We start from the raw sequence: 19,625 nt of genomic DNA, 5'->3' as shown, positions 1-19,625 counted from the left end.
GGAGGAGGGGGAAAGGGGCGTGGTCTCAACGTGTAGGCGTGGTCGTCGGTCTTATGCAAATGAAGGCGTGGTTTCAGCGGTGGGCGTGGCTTGCGCTGCCGACGGTCTGGCGCAGGCGCGCCGCGCTCGTCTCCCCCCCGGCGGCGGGGCGATGACGTCACGGGAAGGCGCCGCCCAAGATGGCGGCGGGGCCGAGCCGCGGGCGCTGAGGCGGCGCCGGGAGCGGGAGCGGGAACGGGAGCGGGAACGGGAAGCGGGGCTGGAGCGGGAACCGGGCGGGCCATGGCCGCCGCCGCCGCGCGCTGAGGCCCCGCCGCTCACCCGGGCCGGGATGCCCCGGGGGGGGCCCGGGCCGCCGCCGGAGCCATGGAGGAGGAGGGCAAGAAGGGCAAGAAGGTGAGAGCGGGGGTCCGGGGGCAGAGGGACAGCCGGGGGTCGCGCTGTGCCCCCCCGAGGGTCTCTCAGCCCGGCCGGGAGCCCTCCCGGGGCTTTTCCGGAGCCCGTTCCCGGGAGTTACCCGATCTCCACTTCCCGGGAGAATCTTCCCGCAGCCCCGTCCCGGGGGTGTACCAGAGCACCCACCCATAAACCTCCCGCTCCGAATCTGGGGTTGGAGAAGGCTATTAATTGATAGGGTTGTTAATTATGGAGCGATTAATTTATGAGTTTGTTAATTTGTTTAAATTATTACTGATGCAAATTAATTTTATACATCCATTAATTTATGCCTTTATTATGCCTCCCGGGGTCGACTGCTCCAACCGTGCCTGTGGTGCCCTGATTTCCCTCCTTTCAACCCATTTCTGTGTCCTCTGGGAGAGGCTCAGCCGGAGCTGCTCCGCACGCCTGGAGCGGGAGGATGGATTTGATCCCATAGTTTTGGGGAGAAATTGGATATTTTGGGAGTCCCTGACCTCGCAGGGACCCCGGGAGGTGGCAGCAGGTTCCTGCTGAAGCTCTGCCTGGAGCTGAGCAAAACATTCCCAAAATGAGTAAAACTGGGTGGGATTTTTGGGGGATTGGCATCCAGGCTTCCCAGACAGTCAGATTTGGGAATGAAAGCCCCATGATGCCATCAGGTGACCCCGGGAGATGCTGCAGGAGCAGCAGCACCACTGGGGGAGGAATTTTCCACCTGGAGACAGGATGATCCTGCCCAAGGCTCCAGGGGTTCTTAGGCTGAGCTCAGGTGTGTCTCACCTGGGGCATCCCACTTTATTTCCTGGCACTGGGAAGAGCCTGGATCATTCTCTCCTTCCCTTCCCCAGGGACACGTTGGGCTGGTCCCCCCACCCCTCTTATCCCACCTGGGTAATGCCACTTGTGTTCCTTGTGTCCCTGATCCCGATGGATCAGGAGCTCCCCGAGTCCCTCTGGAGCGGGGCTGAGCTGGGGACCGGGGAGTGGCGTGGCTGTGGCATCTCCTGGGCTGATCCACGGCCTTATGGAGCCTCCTCGGAGCAGGTTTTCCATCGTTGTGGTGGGTAATTAACCCTTGGAGTTGCTGCCTGTGGATCACCGTTAAACCTGGATACCTGTGGCTACAGAGACGAGAAGATCCATCTTTGTCTTCCTCCTCTGTTCCAGCTGCAGGGAAAACTCTTCTTCCTGCTTTTCCCACTCTGTGGATCATTCCAGCAGCATTCTGGGCTGAAATGGAGGAATTGAGTTCTCTCAGTGCTGATCCAAAGGGATTTCAGGGCAGGTTTGGTTGGGACGAGGAGGAAAATCCCAGCCTGGCTTTGGGTAAAGTCTGAACTGGCTTAAACTGGAGCCCTGGAATTCCTTCCAGGAGCTCATGTTCCCTGGATCTCACTTGTGGCTATCGCAGTGGGATTGTGGAGCTGTCCTGGGGTAAAAAGCCATTATCCACAAGTCTTGTGAAGCAGGATGGATCCGTCCGGAATTCTGTCTGTGCCGTGGGAGCCTGCCCAGGGCTGGGAGCACTTGGTGTCACACCTGGGAGCCTCAGGTGAGGATGGGTGCTCCCAGCGTGCCCAGAAGTGTGGGTGGGGGTGGATTTTCTGGGAATGATTTCCCTTCTGGTCTGACTCTGGAATCCGTGCAGCGGCTTCCAGTGAGCCAAAGCTTGCACGGTTTCCCTGAGGGATTTCTCTGTGTATTCAGCTGTTAGCATGGAATTCCCAGCTTTTCCAGCTCAGGGATGCCCTGGATAACTGAGGTTGGTGCCTTTTGCCTCTTCCAGCAGCTGCTTTGGCATTTCCCTCCTGAGCCATGGAGTTGCTGAGCTCGAAGTTGTATCTTTGGGGGAAATTCTTCTTGAAATTCCTTTGTTATCCCGAATATCCAGCCCCGTGCCCTGGGCTGAGCACCAGCGTGGGCAGCAGGAAAGGGGAATTCTGTCCCTCTGCCCACTCAGGTGAGACCCCACCTACAGAGCTGCCCCAGCCCCAGGGCCAACAGCACCAGGACCTGGAGCTGCTGGAGAGAGCCCAGAGGAGGCCCCGGAGCTGCCCCAGGGCTGGAACCCCTCTGCTCTTTGTGGGGCCGAATAAAGTGGATTTTGGAGTGTCTGTGCTGTGGGATGCAGGGGCAGGGCAGATGTATTTGCTGGGAGATCAGGAATTGGGGTGGTGGAGGAACTGCCACTGTCCCAGGCTGCTCCAAGCCCCATCCAGCCTGGCCTTGGACACTTCCAGGGATCCAGGGGCAGCCACAGCTGCTCTGGGCAGGAAGAAGCTTTACATCCCATGGACTCAATGGGCCATGGGATCATTAAGATTGGAAAAGCCTCTGGGAGCAGCACCTGGGATCCAGCCAGGTGTTGGAACAAAACAGCTCTGAGCTTGGAAGAGAAACCAGGGATCAACGTGCCTTGGGATGGGGGGTTTCCCTCCTGGGTGTGGTAATGGCGAAGGATGAAGGATTTGGGGCGTTCACAGGGATTTAGGGGTGCAGGAGGCGGGATGGGAGCAGGGAATGGGCTCGTGCCCCGGCCCTGGTTCCCTCCCCAGCTCGATCTGTCACGTGGGACAGAGGAAGCTGTGGCCGTGGCACTTCCGGCCCCAAACGCCTCGGTTCCGGCACCCCCAGAACAAGGAGAACGCTCCCCAGGGCCCCCGCGGCTCCCCCGGCACAGCTCGGTCCTGCTCTCCTGGTGGGAATTCCATGGAGGACGAGGTGGGTGCTGGGGTTTGGGCTGCCCCGAAAAGCAGAAGCTGTTCCAGGCTGCGTCACAGCCTGAGGTGCCTCCACCTCGGGTTTGGAGCCCCCAGTTCCTCGTCCAGGACAGCCAGGGGATCATCCTGGCCCTACAGATGCAGCCGCATCCTAGGGGGAAAAGGGGGGTTTCTCTGGATTGGGGTGGATCTGGATCCTGCCTGGTGGAGGGGGAAGTGTCTGGGTACGACCTCGATCCCAGTGGCACGTTCCTGCATTGCTCTGCTTTGGATTCCTGAAGGATTCCTATGGAGCTGGATCCTTAGGCACTGGCAGGCAAGATTCCAGATGGGACATCCCCAAGTTGGAGAGTCCCCACACCTCTGTTCTTGGTAAACAGACCTGTTGTGTCCGGGATTTCCTTCTCTCCAGCATCCCAGCCCCTCGGCAGGATTATGGAATATCCTGATCGAGGGTCATGGAGTCCTCCTCCTGGATGCTCTGTGTTGGGATCCTTCCCAAAAATCCACGCTGCTGCTCCTGAGGCAGGGCTGTGGAGCTGCTTCCTCTCCTCTCTGTCCTGTAAGATCCCTTTATTTTTATCTTCCTGATCCAAGGGATGTTTTTCCAGGCTGAGCTGTCCTCAATGTCCTCGTGAGCTGGTAATTCCCAGTGTTCCAGGAGTTTTCCTTGGTTTATATTTAATTAATTCACCACTGGAAGCATGTTCTCTGCCCCTTTGGATCCCATATTCTTCTCTCTTGCCCATGAGAATCAGGAAAGGCAGGAGGTGGTTGTCCTGAGGGGTGGGAAGCAGGGAATGGGACATTGGAGCCACATGTCCAAGGAGTTCCTAGATCCAGCCATGGGTCTGTCTCCTCCAAACATCCACCTGGTAAACCTGGAATTGGAGCAGTCTGGGGATGTTCCCAGTCATTTGTCCGGCGTGGAGCTTGGCAAGATCCACGTGGCATTCCCGTGCCGATGCCGAGGGACAGCTGGGAGCCTGTGTGTTGGCTCCAGTGGTTTTCCAAACCCGGCACTTCAGGTTTGGAATTTCCCATTTTTCCACTTTCTGGGTCATTTTCTCATTATTTGGGGTCTCCTTGGAACATTCCTGCCTGTAGCAGATCCTCAGGGAGGTACAAAACCGTGGAGGGTGCCTTTGAACCCGCTCTTCACCTGGAATATGTTGTAGCATAGAAGAGTTGTATTTCTCTTACCTGGAAGGTTGAACACGGTGACTTTGGGGGAGAACCACCGTATTTTGGTAGTGAGAACATTCAGCTCTTGTGTTGTATGCCAGGAAAAGGGTTTTCTGTGGAAAGCCATGGATTTACAGCTCCAAACCTGGCGCGTCCGTGGGGCAAAACCAGCAGGATGGGCTTGAGGGTCGCTGGGCAGGAGGGGCTGGGGCTGCTGGACCCCCCAGTTCTGGTGCCAAACTCCCCTTCTCACCCTGATCCCGGTGTTCCTCTCCCAGCCTGGAATTGTGTCTCCGTTCAAGCGAGTGTTCCTGAAGGGGGAGAAGGGCCGGGATAAGAAGGCGCAGGAGAAGGTGACGGAGCGGCGGCCGCTGCACACGGTGGTGGTGGCGCTGCCCGACCGCGTGGAGCCCGACCTGCTGCTCCACGACTACATCGAGAAGGAAGTCAAGGTATCCACAAGGGCCCTGAGCATTGGGAATGCCTTCCTAATATCCCAGCTGGCGCTGGGAACTCATTCCCTTTGTCCAAAGTCCCTCTCCAGCTCTCCTGAAGCCCCTTTAGGCACTGGAAGGGGCTCTGAGGTTTCTGTGGAGCCTCTTTTTTCCACCCACGTTCCCACCTCTCACCCATTTCCAGGTTTTCCTTGGAGCATCTCCATGACTCATTCTGCCATGTCCAGGATCGTGTCCGTGCTGTGGTAATGGTTTGGCTCTTCTCTCCCAGTATTTAGGGCAGCTCACCTCCATCCCAGGGTACCTGAACCCCTCCAGCCGCACAGAGATCCTGCACTTGATCGACAATGCCAAGGTGAGCACTCGGCTGCTCCGGGACTCCCAGCAGGCAGAAATCCCAGCTCACCGAGCTTCCTTCGGGCTGGGGCCTCCATCCTGCTCTTCCCTGGTGGGAGGGAAAGCTGTTCCCAAAGGGGAAACACCCCTGGGAGGGCGGTGTGGGACTCAAATGCATTCCCCAGAGAAGCTGTGGCTGCCCCATCCACTGAAGGGTTCCAGGCCAGGTTGAATGGGGAACACCTTGGGATAGTGGAAGGTGTCCCTGCCCATGGTAGGGACCTGGATAATCCTTAAGCTCCTTCCAACCCAAACCATTCCATGGCTAAATCCATGTGAATCCCTGTGTTCCAGAGAGCCCATCAGCTCCCGGGGCAGCTGACCCCGGAGCACGACGCCGTCATCAGCCTCTCTGCCTACAACATCAAACTGGTGTGGAGGGACGGGGAGGATCTGATCCTCAGGGTGCCCATCCACGACATCGCCTCCGTGTCCTACATCCGGGATGACTCTGCACACCTGGTCGTGCTCAAGACAGGTGAGTTGTGGCCATGGAGTTGGGATTGTTCCCCTGGGGGCCACCTGGGACAGTGGGAGATGTCCCTGCCCATGGCAGGGAGTGGGGCTTGGTGGTCTTCAAGGTCTCTCCAACCCAAAGCATTCCATGAGGGTTCCATGACACCTCATTCCCTGTCCTGAGCAGCTCTGTGCATGTCACACCTGCGTGGTTTGGGAACGGGGAGCTGGGGAGGGCTGAGCCAGGGATTTATCTGATAACAAACCCCATGGACAGGCTGTGGAATAAAGGAATGAATGCCTCAGGGGCTGGAGTTCTGGTGATGGAATTCTGCACTGTGAAAACAGCCAGACAGCTGTCAAAAGCAGCTCCAAACTGGAGGCTTTTCATCCCATTCTCCTGCTTCAGGACTCTTTCTCACCTACAGGACCCCTTCCCCTCCCCTGCCTGTCCTGCCTTTCCCTCACCTCTCCTCTCCCCTCAGCTCAGGATCCCGGGATCTCGCCGAGCCAGAGCCTGTGTGCCGAGGGCTCCAAGGCGCTGACGTCGGGCTCGCTGTCGGAGAGCGCCGGGGGGCCCCTGGAGTCCTGTTGCCTGGTGGTCCTGGCCACGGAGAACAAGGTACGGCTCCCACCGCTCCATGGACACCCTGGGAACACCTCGGCGTGGGCTCAGAGTCACTGGGATTGCTGGGAGGTTTCTGGCTCTTGGATCCACAGTGGCCAAGTCCTGTGGCATGTCCGGATCCTTCCCTGCGCTCCCACACCTGTGGGACACAGGCCCAGATATAGGGATGCCAGGTGTGGTTGGGCATTGCTGGAGCACCTGGAGAGGGGTTCCTGATCCCTGTCCCAACCCTGGGATACGAGAGGGTCTCCAGGAACTGTTTCCCTTGGTCCCTGTCGGCCAGAGCCTTCTGCAGCAGCCCAGAATCCGTGAGGACAATCCCACAATGAGGTTTTGCTGATCGGGATGTTTCCCCTGTGCTGACCTGGGAATTTGTTTCATCCAGTGTCTGGATCCAGGGATTCCAGTCCCAGCCTCTCTGATCTCCAGTGAGGGTGGAGTTTCACTCCACTCATTTCCAGCCCTGACATTCCCTGGGGCACCTGCACCCCTCTGGGATGAGCCGAAACCCCAGGGAGCTGCATGGAGGAGCCTGGGCATGGAATGTGGGGGGCTCCTGGGTTGATGCTAGAGCATCCCAGCTCCTGCTGCCGGGGGCAGGAGGGCTGGGATGCCGGGAAGGTGATGGAGCTCGTTGTTCCCCCATCCCACGGAGCCAAAGGGAGAGGGGATCTCCCTCTGGGATCTGCCACAGCTCCCTGCTCGTTCCCAGGTGGGTGCCGAGGAGTTGTGCTCCCTGCTCAGCCAAGTCTTCCAGATTGTTTACACCGAGTCCACCATCGACTTCCTGGACCGCGCCATTTTCGACGGCGCCTCGACGCCGACGCGGCACCTGTCCCTGCACAGCGGTGCGTGCGCCCTGCTGCCCTCCGGGCTGCTCCCCACACCCAGCACCTCTCCAGGGCCAGACACAGCCACAGCCAGGAATGGTTGAGGTTGGAACAGCCTCAGAGACCCCCGAGCCCACCCAGCCCCCAGCAGGGCCAAGGCCACCTCTGGCCGTGTCCCCAAGTGCCACATCCACAGGGATGGGGACCGACCCCTGCCCTGGGCATCCTGTTCAATGCCTGACCACTGTTTCCATGAAGGAACCTTCCTGAGATCCAACCTAAACCTCCCCTGGCACAACCTGAGGCCGTTTCCTCTCATCCTGCCGCTCATTCCTGGCCTCTCCCCTTCCGGCCAAGTCAGGAATTCCTTTGTGTCTCTTCTGGCTTAGGAAGTCACCGAGTTTGTGCCTCTCACATTCCATCTCCCAAATTTTTTCCCTCCAGATGACTCTTCCACCAAAGTGGATGTGAAGGAGCCCTTCGAGGCGGACGCCAGCACTTTGTGAGTGATCCGTGGCCCCTGGAGCCGGGATTAACCCGGATCCGCTGGCACATCGGGAATCTCAGCTGAGCCCAGCCGGGCCTCAGCAGGGTTGGCACAGATCCTGTCTGGGCCTGGATTGTTCTGCGCTCAGCATTCCAGGGAGAGTCACATCCACAGCGAGCAGTCCCTGTGTCAGCAGGGCACGGGGTCACAGGCTGGGGTCCAGCTGGAGCTGGGAGAAGGGTTTTCCCCAAAAACTTGTTATTTGGGAAACTTTTCCCTCCTGGGTCACTGGAAACATTGACAGTGTTTGTGGGGTGAAATCCTAACACACAAACCATTGGTTAGCATGGAGGGATGCTCTTGGAATAGCCAACACAGAGGGATACTCAGGAATGTTTAACATGGAGGAGTTATGAACATTATTGAAAATTGCACATTTAAGCCCGAGGTACGGCGCCTGGGGGTTCTTCCCTGTGTTATTCCCAGTGAGGAAGCAGCCAGAGGGATAATTCCCCATGCAGGCCTCCATTGTCACTGTCACCAAAGCATCATTTGGTTCCCTGGGAGCCCTGGGGTGCCCTCAGGAGCTGGGGGCTTCCAGAATCATGAAATATCCTGGGTTGGGAGGCACCCCAAGCATCAGAGCCCAGCTCCTGGCCCTGCACAAGCCACCCAAAAATCCCAGCACCACCACCCCGAGGAGCTCCGGAGGACTCACCCGTGCTCGGTGTCAGTTCCTTTGCAGACACCCTGGAGGCCGGGGACACGTCCCCGTCATCCTTCTCGGCGCGCCCGTCCCCACACGTGACCACGGCCAGCGAGAGCGAGCTCAGCACCACGGCCACCGAGCTGCTGCAGGACTACATGATGACGGTGGGATGTGGGATCAGGCCCCGGAGTGAGGGACGGGGCTGGAGGAGCAGCTCATCCTCCTCCTTCCCAGCCAGGCTGGGCTTGGAGGGCCTGATGGAGGGATCGTGGAATGGTTTGGGTAGGAAAGGGGCTGTAAGGGTGATCCAATCCCAAGTTGCTCCAAACCCCATCCAGCCTGGCCTTGGGCACTTCCAGGGATCCAGGGGCAGCTGCAGCTTCTGTGGGAAATCCATTCCAGTCCCTCACTACCCTCCCAGCCAAGAATTTTTTCCCTGTATCCCATCTGAATCACCACTTTTCCAGTGGGAAGCCATTCCCTGTGTCCTGTCCCTCCAGGCCTTGTCCCCAGTCCCTCTGCAGCTCTCCTGGAGCCCCTTTAGGCCCTGCAAGGGGCTCCAGCCCTGGGGCAGCTCCGGGGCCTCCTCTGGGCTCTTTCCTTCTCCCACAGGAGCATCCCCCCCTTTCCCTTTCCCAGTGTCCAAGTCCCCTCATACCCCAAGACTCCACGAGTCACAGTCCCAGCAACCCCCACAGCTCATCCCAGCTTTCCCAGCGGGTTCCTGGCCCTTCCAACACCATTCCTAAGCCTCCCAGCGCCCCTTCCCGAGCACAGGGTGCCATGAGGGCCGTGTCCCCGCAGCTCCGCACGAAGCTGTCCTCGCAGGAGATCCAGCAGTTCGCCATGCTGCTGCACGAGTACCGCAACGGGGCCTCCATCCATGAGTTCTGCATCAACCTCAAGCAGCTCTACGGGGACAGCAGGAAATTCCTGCTCCTGGGTGAGTGCTGGAATGGCTCCGGAGCCAGGAGCCCAGAGCCCAGAGCTGAGGGGTGGGATTGAGGGGTGAAGGGGTGGGGGCACAGGAAGGCCTTGGGGTGCCACCAGGAGAGGAGGAACATCCCAGTCCATCTCTCCTGTGGAGATTCCTCGTTCTGAGGGCAGCTGGTCCATCCAGCCCAGCCCATCCTACAGCTTCAGTCTCTCCTTGGAGCTGTTCCCTGCTCCCACCTGGCTATGAAGCACCTGGGAACTGCCTCCAGAACCAGGCAACCTAATCCAGACCTGGGAACCTCTCCCAAACCTAGAAACCTCCTCCAGGTCCAGGGAATTTAATTCAGACCTGGAAATCTCCAGGCCAGGAAACCTCCTCCAGACCAGGGATACTTTAAACAACCTGGCCTCTCATACCTTAGGAAAACAGGTCAGGAATACAAAATCTTCCCAGGATAGCCGCAGTGTCTGACTGCACCTGGGGCCTCTCACCCGGCCTCTGATGTCCAGGGAAAAGGAGTCAGGAATTTAAAATCCCCACAGGACAGGAGTAGAGTGTCTCACATGGGCCCACTGGCCCTTGGGGATGCTGAGGGGACAGGACAGATGTCCCTGATGGGACAAATTATCAGGATAAGCTCAGCAAAGCCGAGCAAGATGCCGGGTGAGGAATTAGATTGTTTGGAGCTCAGAAAGTCCCGCTTGAGGCGGATTTTGGCCTCAGTGAGCAGTGGCTGCAGGTCTCAGGTGTGAACAAATGAGGGGCCCTGGAGGTCCCCATCCCTCCCAGAGGGATTCCTGGGCCCTCCTGGAAGGCTCAGGAATGGCATCCAGGTGAGGAATCCCCACGGATACCTGTCCTGGGCGCTCTCCGTGCCGCCCCGAGCCGTGCCCGTGCTGTGTCCCGGCTCCAGGCCTGCGTCCCTTCATCCCGGAGAAGGACAGCCAGCACTTCGAGAACTTCCTGGAGACCATCGGGGTGAAGGATGGCCGCGGGATCATCACGGACAGCTTCGGCCGCTACCGGCGCTCCCTGGGCGCCGCCTCCGCCTCCAACGGCACCGGCGCCGCCAGCAGCTCCGACGAGCAGTCGGTGCCCTCGGAGGAGGACGAGTGGGACCGGATGATCTCCCACATCAGCAGCGACATCGAGGCCCTGGGCTGCAGCCTGGACCGGGACTCGTCCTGAGGGAGCCCGGGGATCGCAGCTGCTCCCGCGTGGAACTTGGGGCTGCCCTCGGGGGGACCCTGGGACACGGAGTTACCCCAGGGGGCAACGTGGGGCTGCCCCCGTGGGGACGTGGAACATGGAGCTGATCCCAGGGGGATCCTGGGACATGGAGCTGCCCCTGGAGGGACCCCAGGACAGGGAGCTGCCCTCGGAAGGGACATGGAACACGGGCACGCCCCAGGGGGACTCTGGAGCTGCCCTTGGAGGGGCCCAAGAACACCAGCCTGTGCCCTCATGGAGATCCTGGAACATAGAGCTGCCCTTGGAGGGATCCTGGCCCCCTCCTGCAGGATTTGGGGCTCCAGCAGCGTGGTGGCTGCACTGCCCCAGCCTCGTTAACAGCTCCAGGGGCTCCCTCTGGACCCAGGGCTCCAGATAGGACCGGGGGGGACAGATCTGGATTTGGATTTTGGGGACAGATCTGCTCCTGAGCCTCCCTGTCAGCTCCTCAGGGATGTCCTGAGCATTGGGATCTGTTCCCGAGGGGCTGGAGCCACTCCCCCCCAGTTTACAGTTTGCACAGCGGGTCCCCCAGAACTGCCCCTACAATGAAGTTTTACCACAATGTGAATCTTCTCACCCTCTCATCCGTGGCGTTGGAACATTCCTGAGCATTCCAGCTCCCCCAGTCTGGGATTCCCCACGGTCACTGCAGGAGCTTGGTGGGACCCCCGGAGCTGAGCCAGGACCCCCCTCCCCCTTTATCTGCATCCCCTGCTGGGCTCCCACCCCGAGCAGGGTCCCCAGACGGGCTTGGGGGGTCCCCAGTTTCCCCACAGCCATACCCAGGGGGTCCTGTCCCTTCCCCCCCTCTGGAGTCAGACGCTGACTCGGCAGTTTGGGGATCCAGCACATTCCAGAGGCCTCGGCCCCAAATCCCCCCCAGTGCCTGTAACCCCTCTGCCCCCAGCACTGCCCACACTGGGGTGTCCCCCCACACCATGACCCCACCAGTGTCTCCCCTCATCCTTCCTGGTGACCCCCTCTTCTCCCAGGGCTCTCCCAACCCCTCCTCCCTCTGGAATTCAGGTGTCCTGGGAGCTGAGGCACCCCCAGGGACTCACCTGGGGGACACACAGGGGAGTGTCCCCTTCCACAGCCCTTCCCATTCCAACACCAAGAAAATGGAGAGCAGGAGGGGATCCCAGGGACTTGGGGATAGAGCTCCATCCCTTCCCAGCCCTTGGAGCTGGGGGGCTTCATTCCCATCCCAGGTCTCTGCCACCCCCCAAATCTGGAGGGGAGGGGGTGTCCCTGATCCCCAGTGATGCTGGGGGCACTCTGGGGTGCTGCCTCTCCCCCAAAACCTGTCCTTCCACTTCCCCCATCCCAGTGACACCCCCAGGTGCTGCCCCCCATCCCCCTGCTGGGAAAGGGGCTCCCCAACCTCCCAAAATCAGGCCTGGGAGGCAAGGTGCGATCCAAGGGGTGCAGGAGGCCTTTATTGAGCAGTCCAGGGGGCCAGGAGGAGGATGGGGGCAGGAGGAAGGACGTGGGGGGGGCTCTGTGCATCTATACAGGGGGCCGGGACACCCCCGGCCGCTACATGGTCAGTTCCTGCGGGAGAGAGCAGAGTCGGGAATTCCGGGATCAGCCCCAATTCCCGCTGGGAAAAGGGGGGGTCACAGCCGCAGTTCCCGCTGGGAAAAGGGGGGGTCACAGCCCCAGTTCCTGCTGGGAAAAGGGGGGGGTCACAGCCCCCCACTCACCATGATGGCGTTGACGATGTCGTTGTTGTTGTGCCGCAGCGCTCGCACGGCCTTGGGCCGTGACACGTTGGCCTGGGCCATCACCAGCTCGATGTCCCGCACCTCCAGCCCCGTCTCGTCCACCTGGGAGGGGCCACAGTGCTGCCAAACCCCCCCAGGGCACACACCCGGCCCTGACCCCCAGGGACCCCTGTGCACCCCCTCCCCGCCCACAGAACCTGGGCCTGAGCCATCCCCAGCTCAGCACCCTGCACCTCCAGCCCCGTCCCATCCACCCCACGGGGTCACAGCACTGTCACCCCCCCATGGCACCCCCGGAGGCACTCGGAGCCCCCCAGCACTCACCTCCTCCTCCTCCTCGCTCTCCTCCTTGATGGCCAGGGCAGGTGCAGCGTCGGTCACGAGTGCCGAGTGCTCCAGGGGCACCTTGAACTTCTCAGCCGCCGCCTTGTGCACTTGCTGGGACAGGTCCTCGATCTGGGGGGGAACACGGGGTCAGCACAGCCGCCTCCGAGCCAGGGCCTCCCCCCCAAAGCCCCCCGAGCCCACCTTGGCCTCCCCGAAGACAATGTAGATGTCGGACACAGGGCTCTTGAAGACGTCGGGTTTGGAAATGACGAACAGGATGTTCTTGGATTTGCGGATGGTGATGCGGGTGACACCGTGGATCTGCCGCAGCCCCAGCTTGGACATGGCCTGGGGGGCCGGGGGGCACAGGGTGACCCCTGCACCCTGGCACGGCAGCCTGGGGGGATCCAGCCCCCCATAGCACCCCAAATCCCCGGGATAACAGGGACACCAGAGATGGGGGATGTTGTCTCAGCACGGCCAGGATGGGTCCCCCCCCCAGCCCACAATGGGGACCCCGAGTCCCATCCCAGCGTTGCCCAGAGACCCCCCCAGAGTGGGAACCTGACCCTCAACACCCCAGGACTGACCCCCTCCCCAAGCCCTGGGATGGGACAGGGACGCCAAACCCAGTGGGACACCCCCAGCCCCCCAAGAACCCCCCACCTTCCGGGCCTTCTTCTCGCTGCGGCTCTGCTTGGCTTTGCTGAGCGGTTCCTCTCCGGGGCCGAGGGCGTGGCCGAGGGGCACCTGCCGACAGGGGGGGGTCAGCGGGGTCCCCACACCCCGGGGGCCCCCACCACCCCCGACCCCCCAAAACCCCACCTGGGGCTGGGCAGGGGGCGGCTCCGAGCCCTCGGGTTCCTCCAGCTCCGGGATGGACTCGTCGTTGCTCTCAGACTCGTTCCCGGACCCTGTGCAGAGCGGGGGGGGGAGAGGGGGTGAGAAGGGCTCCCCAGACCCCCCGAAGACGGGGGTACCCCACGGGACGCCCCTCACCTCGATGGTTGGGCTGGCAGCGCTGGGGGCCGGGGGGGGGCCGGGGGGCCTCAGCCTCGCTGGACGAGCTCGACTCCGACTGCAGAGACCCCCGGGGGGCGGCCCGGCCCCCCCCAGCCCCTGGGCCCCCTGCCCGGCCCCGGGGCTCCGGCTCCTTCTGCGGGGAGGGCTGGGGGGCTGTGAGGGCAGAGGGGCTGAGCTGGGGAGTCCCCAAAACCCTTCGGGGGGCGCAGCCCCTCCTGCTCACCCCTGTCGCCCACCCTGGCACCCCCCAACGGCACCCCCAGCCCCCCCGAAACACCCCATGGCAAGGGAGGAGGGCCTGAGCTGGTGGTGCCCCCCAAAACCCCCCCATCCGGCTGAACCCACCCAGGACCCCCCGGAGTCCCCCCATGGGCGGTGCCCACCCCGGTCCCACAGCCACGGGGGGTTTGGGGGCCCTCTTACCTTCGAGGTGCTTCCTGGAGAGGGGCAGCCCCGGGGGGGCTCCTGGCTGGGGGGGGCCCGGGGGGGGCTCGGGGCCAGCGGGGCCGGCGTGGCGGGAGGAGGCACTTGGCTGAGTTTGGGGGGCGCAGGGCGGGGGGGCTCGGGAGGAGGCCCCGGCTGAGCCCCCGCAGCTGGCAGAGGGCCGGGTGCGACCCCCGCCACGGCCTCCTCTTCCTGCTGCTGCTCGGGGGGGGCCGCGGGGGGGCCCGGGGGACTTGGGGGGACTTTGGCATCGGTGCCCCCTGCAGCGTGGCCGGGGGGCTCAGGGCCCGGCCGGGGGGTGGGCGGCTCCTGCAGGGCGGGGGGCAGGGCCCCCGGGGTCCCCCGGAGCGGGGCGGTGACAGCTGGCCCGGCCCCGCGCCCCGAAAAGGCACCGGGTGGTGGGAGCAGTTCGGGGGGGCCGGGGGGATCCCCACAAACACCTCCCGCTCCGAGGCCGTGAACTGCGGCGAGGGGGGCACGGAGGCCGCATCCTCATCCTCTTCTTCCTCCTCCTCGGGCTCTCCGCGGGGCTCGGGGGGGCGCGGGGGGGCCTCTCCGGCGCTGCCCTCGGGGGCGGTGACGAAGCTGGAGGCGGTGCGGGAGCGCGACGTGTCCGGCAGCTCCGGGGACAAAGCCTTGGGCGAGGCGGTGGCCGCGTCCTCCGACTCCTCAGGGACATCCCCAGGGGGCTGTGACAGCGTCCCCTGTGCCAGGGGACACGGGGGGACAGCTGGGGACTCTTGGGATGGGGCCACGCCGGCTGCCAGAGCCACGGGGGACACGGCCCGGGGAGGGGGACATGGGGCAGGAGCAGCGGCCGGGGGGCTGGGGGTCACCGGGTGGGTGGCCATGGTGTCCATTGGGCTGGGGGTCGCTGCGTCAGTGGTCACGGTGGCCGTCTCATCGCGGGGGGTTGGTATCACCGGTGTGGTATCCGTGGTGTCCGCCACGCTTGGGGTCACTGGGGCGGTGTCTGTGGTGTCCAACAGGGCAGGTGTCACCGATGTCACCAGGTCGATGGCCGCAGTGTCCCTCTCATCCAGGGGTGGTGGCGTCACTGATGTCACCAGGTTGGTGGCTGCAGCGGCCATCAGGGTGGGTGTCACTGATGCCACCAAGTCAATGGCCACAGCATCCTTCAGGGTGGATGTCACTGGTGTGACCAGGACAGTGTCCACAACTTCCATCTTGTCCAGCAGGCTGGGTGTCACCGGTGTCACCAGGTCAGTGGCCACGGTGTCCGGCTCATCTGGTGGGCTTGGTGTCACAGGTGTCACCAGGTCAGTGGCCACAGTGTCCGGCTCATCTGGTGGGCTTGGTGTCACTGGCGTCACCAGGTCGGTGGCCACAGTGTCCGGCTCATCTGGTGGGCTTGGTGTCACCAGGCTGGTGGCCACAGTGTCCGGTTCATCTGGTGGGCTTGGTGTCACTGGTGTCACCAGGCTGGTGGCCACAGTGTCCAGCTCATCTGATGGGCTTGGTGTCACTGGTGTCACCAGGTCAGTGGCCACAGCGTCCAGCTCATCTGGTGGGCTTGGTGTCACCAGGTCAATGGCCATAGTGTCCGGCTCATCTGATGGGCTTGGTGTCACAGGTGTCACCAGGTCGGTGGCCACAGTGTCCAGCTCATCTGATGGGCTTGGTGTCACAGGTGTCACCAGGCTGGTGGCCACAGCGTCCGGCTCATCTGGTGGGCTTGGTGTCACCAGGCTGGTGGCCACAGCATCCAGCTCATCTGATGGGCTTGGTGTCACAGGTGTCACCAGGCTGGTGGCCACAGCGTCCGGCTCATCTGGTGGGCTTGGTGTCACCAGGCTGGTGGCCACAGCATCCGGCTCATCTGATTGGCTTGGTGTCACTGGTGTCACCAGGCTGGTGGCCACAGTGTCCGGTTCATCTGGTGGGCTTGCTGTCACCAGGTCAGTGGCCACAGTGCCCGGCTCGTCTGGTGGGCTTGGTGTCACCAGGCTGGTGGCCACAGTGTCCAGCTCATCTGGTGGGTTTGGTGTCACTGGTGTCACCAGGTCAGTGGCCACAGTATCTGGCTCATCTGGTGGGCTTGGTGTCACTGGTGTCACCAGGCTGGTGGCCACAGTGTCCGGTTCATCTGGTGGGCTTGGTGTCACTGGTGTCACCAGGCTGATGGCCATAGCATCCAGCTCATCTGCTGGGCTTGCTGTCACCAGGCTGGTGGCCACAGTGTCCGGCTCATCTGGTGGGCTTGGTGTCACCAGGCTGGTGGCCACAGTGTCCGGTTCATCTGGTGGGCTTGGTGTCACCAGGCTGGTGGCCACAGTGTCCGGCTCATCTGCTGGGCTTGGTGTCACCAGGCTGGTGGCCATAGTGTCCAGCTCATCTGGGGGGCTTGGTGTCACCAGTGTCACTGCATCAGTGGCTGCAGCATCTGACGGGCTGGGTGCCACCAGGCTGGTAGCTGTGCTGTCCATCAGGCTGGGTGTCACCACATCAGTGTCTGCAGTGTCTGGCTCATCCAGTGGGCTTGGTGTCCCTGGTGTCACCATGTCAGTGGCCACAGTGTCCGGCTCATCAGACGGGCTGGGTGTCACTGGGCTGGTGGCTGCAATGTCCATCTCGTCCAGTGGGGTTGGTATCACTGGTGACACCAGGTCCGTGTACACTGTGTCCATCAGGCTGGGTGTCACTGGTGTCACCACATTATTGGCTGCAGTGTCCATCTCATCCAGGGGGGTCGGTGTCACTGATGTCCCCAAGCTGGGGGCTGCAGAGTCCAGCTCGCTGTGGCCATCAGCTGTCCCAGTGCTGAGCTCAATGTCATTGTCACCATCACTGTCACCCCCAGGGCCGTCCTGGGGCTCCCCATTGGCCCCCCCCAGCTGGTGGCTCTGGGGGTCCCCGGCACAGAGCAGCCGGGGGACAGGGCCAAGTCACTGCCAGCTCTGGGCAAGGTCCCTGTCCCGGCGCCGCTCCAGAACCTTCTGTCGCTGCCAGCTCCTCGGGGGGCTCCGGCGGGGGCCACGCCCCCGTGATGGTGACAAAGGCGTCGCCGTCCAGCTCTGCGTCCCCTCCAGGGGGTGCCAGGGGTGTCCCCAAAGATCCGGGAGCCGTGTCCTGGCCCGGGGGGTGACACGGGGACCCGGCATGGAGGTGGAGCTCGACGCCGGCGGGGCCGAGGAGTGCCGGGGGGGTGGCCGGGGTGTCCCCGTGTCCCCCGCGTGCCGCTCGGTGCCGTAGAGCCGCTCGTCCTCGTCCCCGTCGTAGGCGGCCGAGTCCGAGGAGGCGTCGGTGTCGTCGCGGAAGGCGAAAGCCTCGTCCCCGCCCTCGGGGATGGAGCTCTCGGACAGCGAGCGCAGGAAGGACGCCGAGGTGCTGCCTTCGTCCTCCTCGTCCTCCTCCTCGGCGGGGGCCCGGGGCGAGATCTCCACGGCCTCGGCCTGGAAGAGGAGGCTGCCGCGGAACGGGAGCAGCGCCGCCGGGATCAGCCCCGAGCCCTCGTCCTCGTCCTCGTCCTCCTCCTCCTCCGGTGTCTGCCCATCCTCATCATCATCCTCCTCATCGTCCGCACAGCCCGGCAGGGCGAAGGGGCCGTCTTCGTCATCATCCTCCTCCTCCTCCTCCTCGGGGACAGTGGGGGGAAGGCCGGGGGGTCCCCCAGGCCGGGGGGCAGCACCAGGGTCCCCCCCAGACCTTCAGCCTCGCCCTCAGCCTCGCCAGGCCTTCAGCCTCGGCCGCCAGGTTGGGGGAGCAGGACGGGGAGGTGCTGGCCGTGCCCGAGGAGCCCCAGCTGCCGCCCTCGGCCGTCATGTAAGACCCCGAGGGGGACGTGGGGGGCGAGCACAGCCCCTCGCTGTCCCCGTCCGTCGGCTCCTCGTGGGGGGGCGGCCGCACCCCCCCCGCCCGCACCGGCGTCGAGGGGGCCGTGAAGAACAGCTCGGGGTCCAGCGCGGGGGGCGGCCCGGGGGGGGCTCCTTGGGGGGCGCGGGGAAGGGGCAAGGCAGGGGGGGCCCCCCCCGAGGCTCGGGCGGGGGGCAGCGCGTCTCCTCCCCCATCACAATGCGGGTGTCCAGCGGGTCCGCGGGCGGGGGCGGCCGGCAGGGAGAGCCGGGGGGGGCGGCGGCGGCGGGGCCGGGGTCACAGCTGGCCCCTCGGGCGGGGGACGAGCCTCTTCCTTGGCCGGCATCGGCGGGGGGATCGCAGGCATCGGCGGGGGGGCTGCGGAGAGAGGGGACACCCCTGAGCGCCACAGCCCCCCCAGAGTCACCACGGAGAGAGAGGATACCCCTGAGCGCCACAGCCCCCCAGAGTCACCACGGAGAGAGGGGACACCCCTAAGTGCCACCCCCCCACTCCAGGGTCATCCCGTGACGGTGGAAGGGGGGACACCGTGGGCACTGCCCTGGGGGCGGGCTAGTGTCACTCCCACCCATCCGGGAGTGGGAGAACAGGGTGACCCCACCCAGAGCACCTGGGGGGTCCCCACAAGTCTGGTGAAACTGGGGGGCACCAGCAGCCCCCGTCCCCACACCCCTCTCTGCCGGGCGCACGAGGTTGCAGCCGCAGCAAGGCGGGACCCCAACCCAGACCCCTCCACACGCACAGAACCCCCCCTGGGCGGGGGGCGCACCCCCCTTACAGCCACCCCGGGCGCCCCGCGTCCGCACCCCGCACCGAGTTTGGGGGTGCTCAGCCCTACACTGCCCACCCCTACCCCAAAAAACACCCGAGACCCCCCCTCCATCACCTGGGCCCCTCCCTCCGCTACCTGAGCCCCCTGGGGATGGATCCATGGGGCGGGAGCGGTCGGACCCGCGGTCACCCCCGGCCCCTCCTGCAGCACCGACCCCCCCCCCCACCCCGGGCGTTATAAACGGGGGGGGGGGCGGGGCCGGCGCGGGGGGAGCCGGGAGGGGGCGGGGCCCGCGGGGGTATTTGCGGGGCAGGTGCCGCTCCTCCCCCCCCCAGTCTGAAATGGTTCAGTCCAGCGCACAACCCCCCCCCCCCGCCCCCCACCACGTGCTAGGGACCCCTGAAAGGCTCATTGAGGGGGGGTCCCGTCCCCCCTCCCACCCCCGGTGCCGTTTTGGGGGTGACTCTGCCCTGTAATGGGGGGGGGGGCTGCTGGGATCCCCGTAATTCAGCGTTTCCGTGCCTGGCCGCGGCCGCCCCACACCTTGGGGGGTGTTTTGGGGTCCCCTCTGCTCACCCTGGAGGGCACGCCCTGACCCCCCCTGTACAAACCGGACCCTCACCCCCTTTCTCGGGGACCCCCAGACTCAGCTCTGTGGGGGACACTGAGGCACAGGGGGAGGGTGACACTGGGGTGTGTCCCTCTCCTTGCCCCCGCTGTCCCCAGCCCCTCAGGAAGGTGCGGATGACCCCAGGGATTTCTCCCGGCTGTCCCCAGCCCGCCCGACACGTGACAGTGGCCCCCAGGGACACTGGTGTGGGGTGACCTTGGGCTGTGCCTCAGTTTCCCACCCCGGGGGTGGGATGGTGCTGGGAGTGGGGCGACGCTCAGCCCCCCAGTCCCACCAGCACCTCCCAGTACGGGGGGGACACAACCCGATACCGACCCCCGCTGGGGCTCCTGGGGGTGAGGGGGTGACCCCGAAGCGGGGTCCCCAAAGTCCCCCGTGCCCCGCCCCGGAGCCCCCCGGTTGTGCCGGGCC

At 63.8% G+C, this 19,625-nt stretch overlaps 2 protein-coding genes across 3 annotated transcripts; one reads left to right on the top strand and one right to left on the bottom strand.

Annotated features, from left to right (window-relative positions):
- Positions 1 to 272: 272 nt before the first annotated feature.
- Positions 273 to 11,024, top strand: CCM2 (CCM2 scaffold protein). 2 transcript variants are annotated; one of them, XM_010394746.3, is made up of 10 exons: positions 273 to 396; positions 4,604 to 4,777; positions 5,052 to 5,135; positions 5,471 to 5,654; positions 6,118 to 6,254; positions 6,973 to 7,108; positions 7,535 to 7,592; positions 8,312 to 8,450; positions 9,091 to 9,229; positions 10,137 to 11,024. In XM_010394746.3, the coding sequence occupies exons 1-10, from the start codon at positions 367 to 369 to the stop codon at positions 10,409 to 10,411; spliced, it is 1,356 nt and encodes a 451-aa protein (XP_010393048.1). In that variant the 5' UTR covers positions 273 to 366; the 3' UTR covers positions 10,412 to 11,024. The 2 variants fall into 2 exon arrangements, with proteins under 2 accessions (XP_010393048.1, XP_019138793.1); XM_019283248.2 differs by lacking the exon at positions 273 to 396 and adding an exon at positions 2,434 to 3,141.
- An 844-nt stretch (positions 11,025 to 11,868) lies between these two features.
- On the bottom strand, positions 11,869 to 18,530 carry LOC120409708 (NAC-alpha domain-containing protein 1-like). Its single transcript, XM_039549294.1, is given in 13 exon segments — positions 11,869 to 12,010; positions 12,163 to 12,285; positions 12,508 to 12,639; positions 12,712 to 12,858; positions 13,177 to 13,260; positions 13,336 to 13,424; positions 13,510 to 13,686; positions 13,957 to 14,257; positions 14,370 to 16,785; positions 16,888 to 17,630; positions 17,632 to 17,967; positions 17,970 to 18,050; positions 18,053 to 18,530. Coding segments are annotated over 13 exon segments (4,728 nt in total). The 5' UTR covers positions 18,137 to 18,530; the 3' UTR covers positions 11,869 to 11,995.
- Between the last annotated feature and the right edge of the window lie 1,095 nt (positions 18,531 to 19,625).

The sequence above is a fragment of the Corvus cornix genome, chromosome 2, assembly GCF_000738735.6.
Source record: "Corvus cornix cornix isolate S_Up_H32 chromosome 2, ASM73873v5, whole genome shotgun sequence".
NCBI classification, from domain to species: Eukaryota; Metazoa; Chordata; class Aves; order Passeriformes; family Corvidae; genus Corvus; species Corvus cornix.
Note: the sequence above shows the minus strand (reverse complement) of the source record. Positions and strands in the feature narration are given on the sequence as shown.

What these genes read in the sequence shown, in the direction of transcription:
- CCM2 (XM_019283248.2), top strand. Translation starts at nt 2,941, where the DNA reads ATGGGCTCGTGCCCCGGCCCTGGTTCCCTCCCCAGCTCGATCTGTCAC. An exon ending in ACTTGATCGACAATGCCAAG is followed by an intron (nt 5,136 to 5,470) that starts GTGAGCACTCGG and finishes CCTGTGTTCCAG; the next exon opens with AGAGCCCATCAGCTCCCGGG. An exon ending in GAGGCGGACGCCAGCACTTT is followed by an intron (nt 7,593 to 8,311) that starts GTGAGTGATCCG and finishes GCTCGGTGTCAG; the next exon opens with TTCCTTTGCAGACACCCTGG.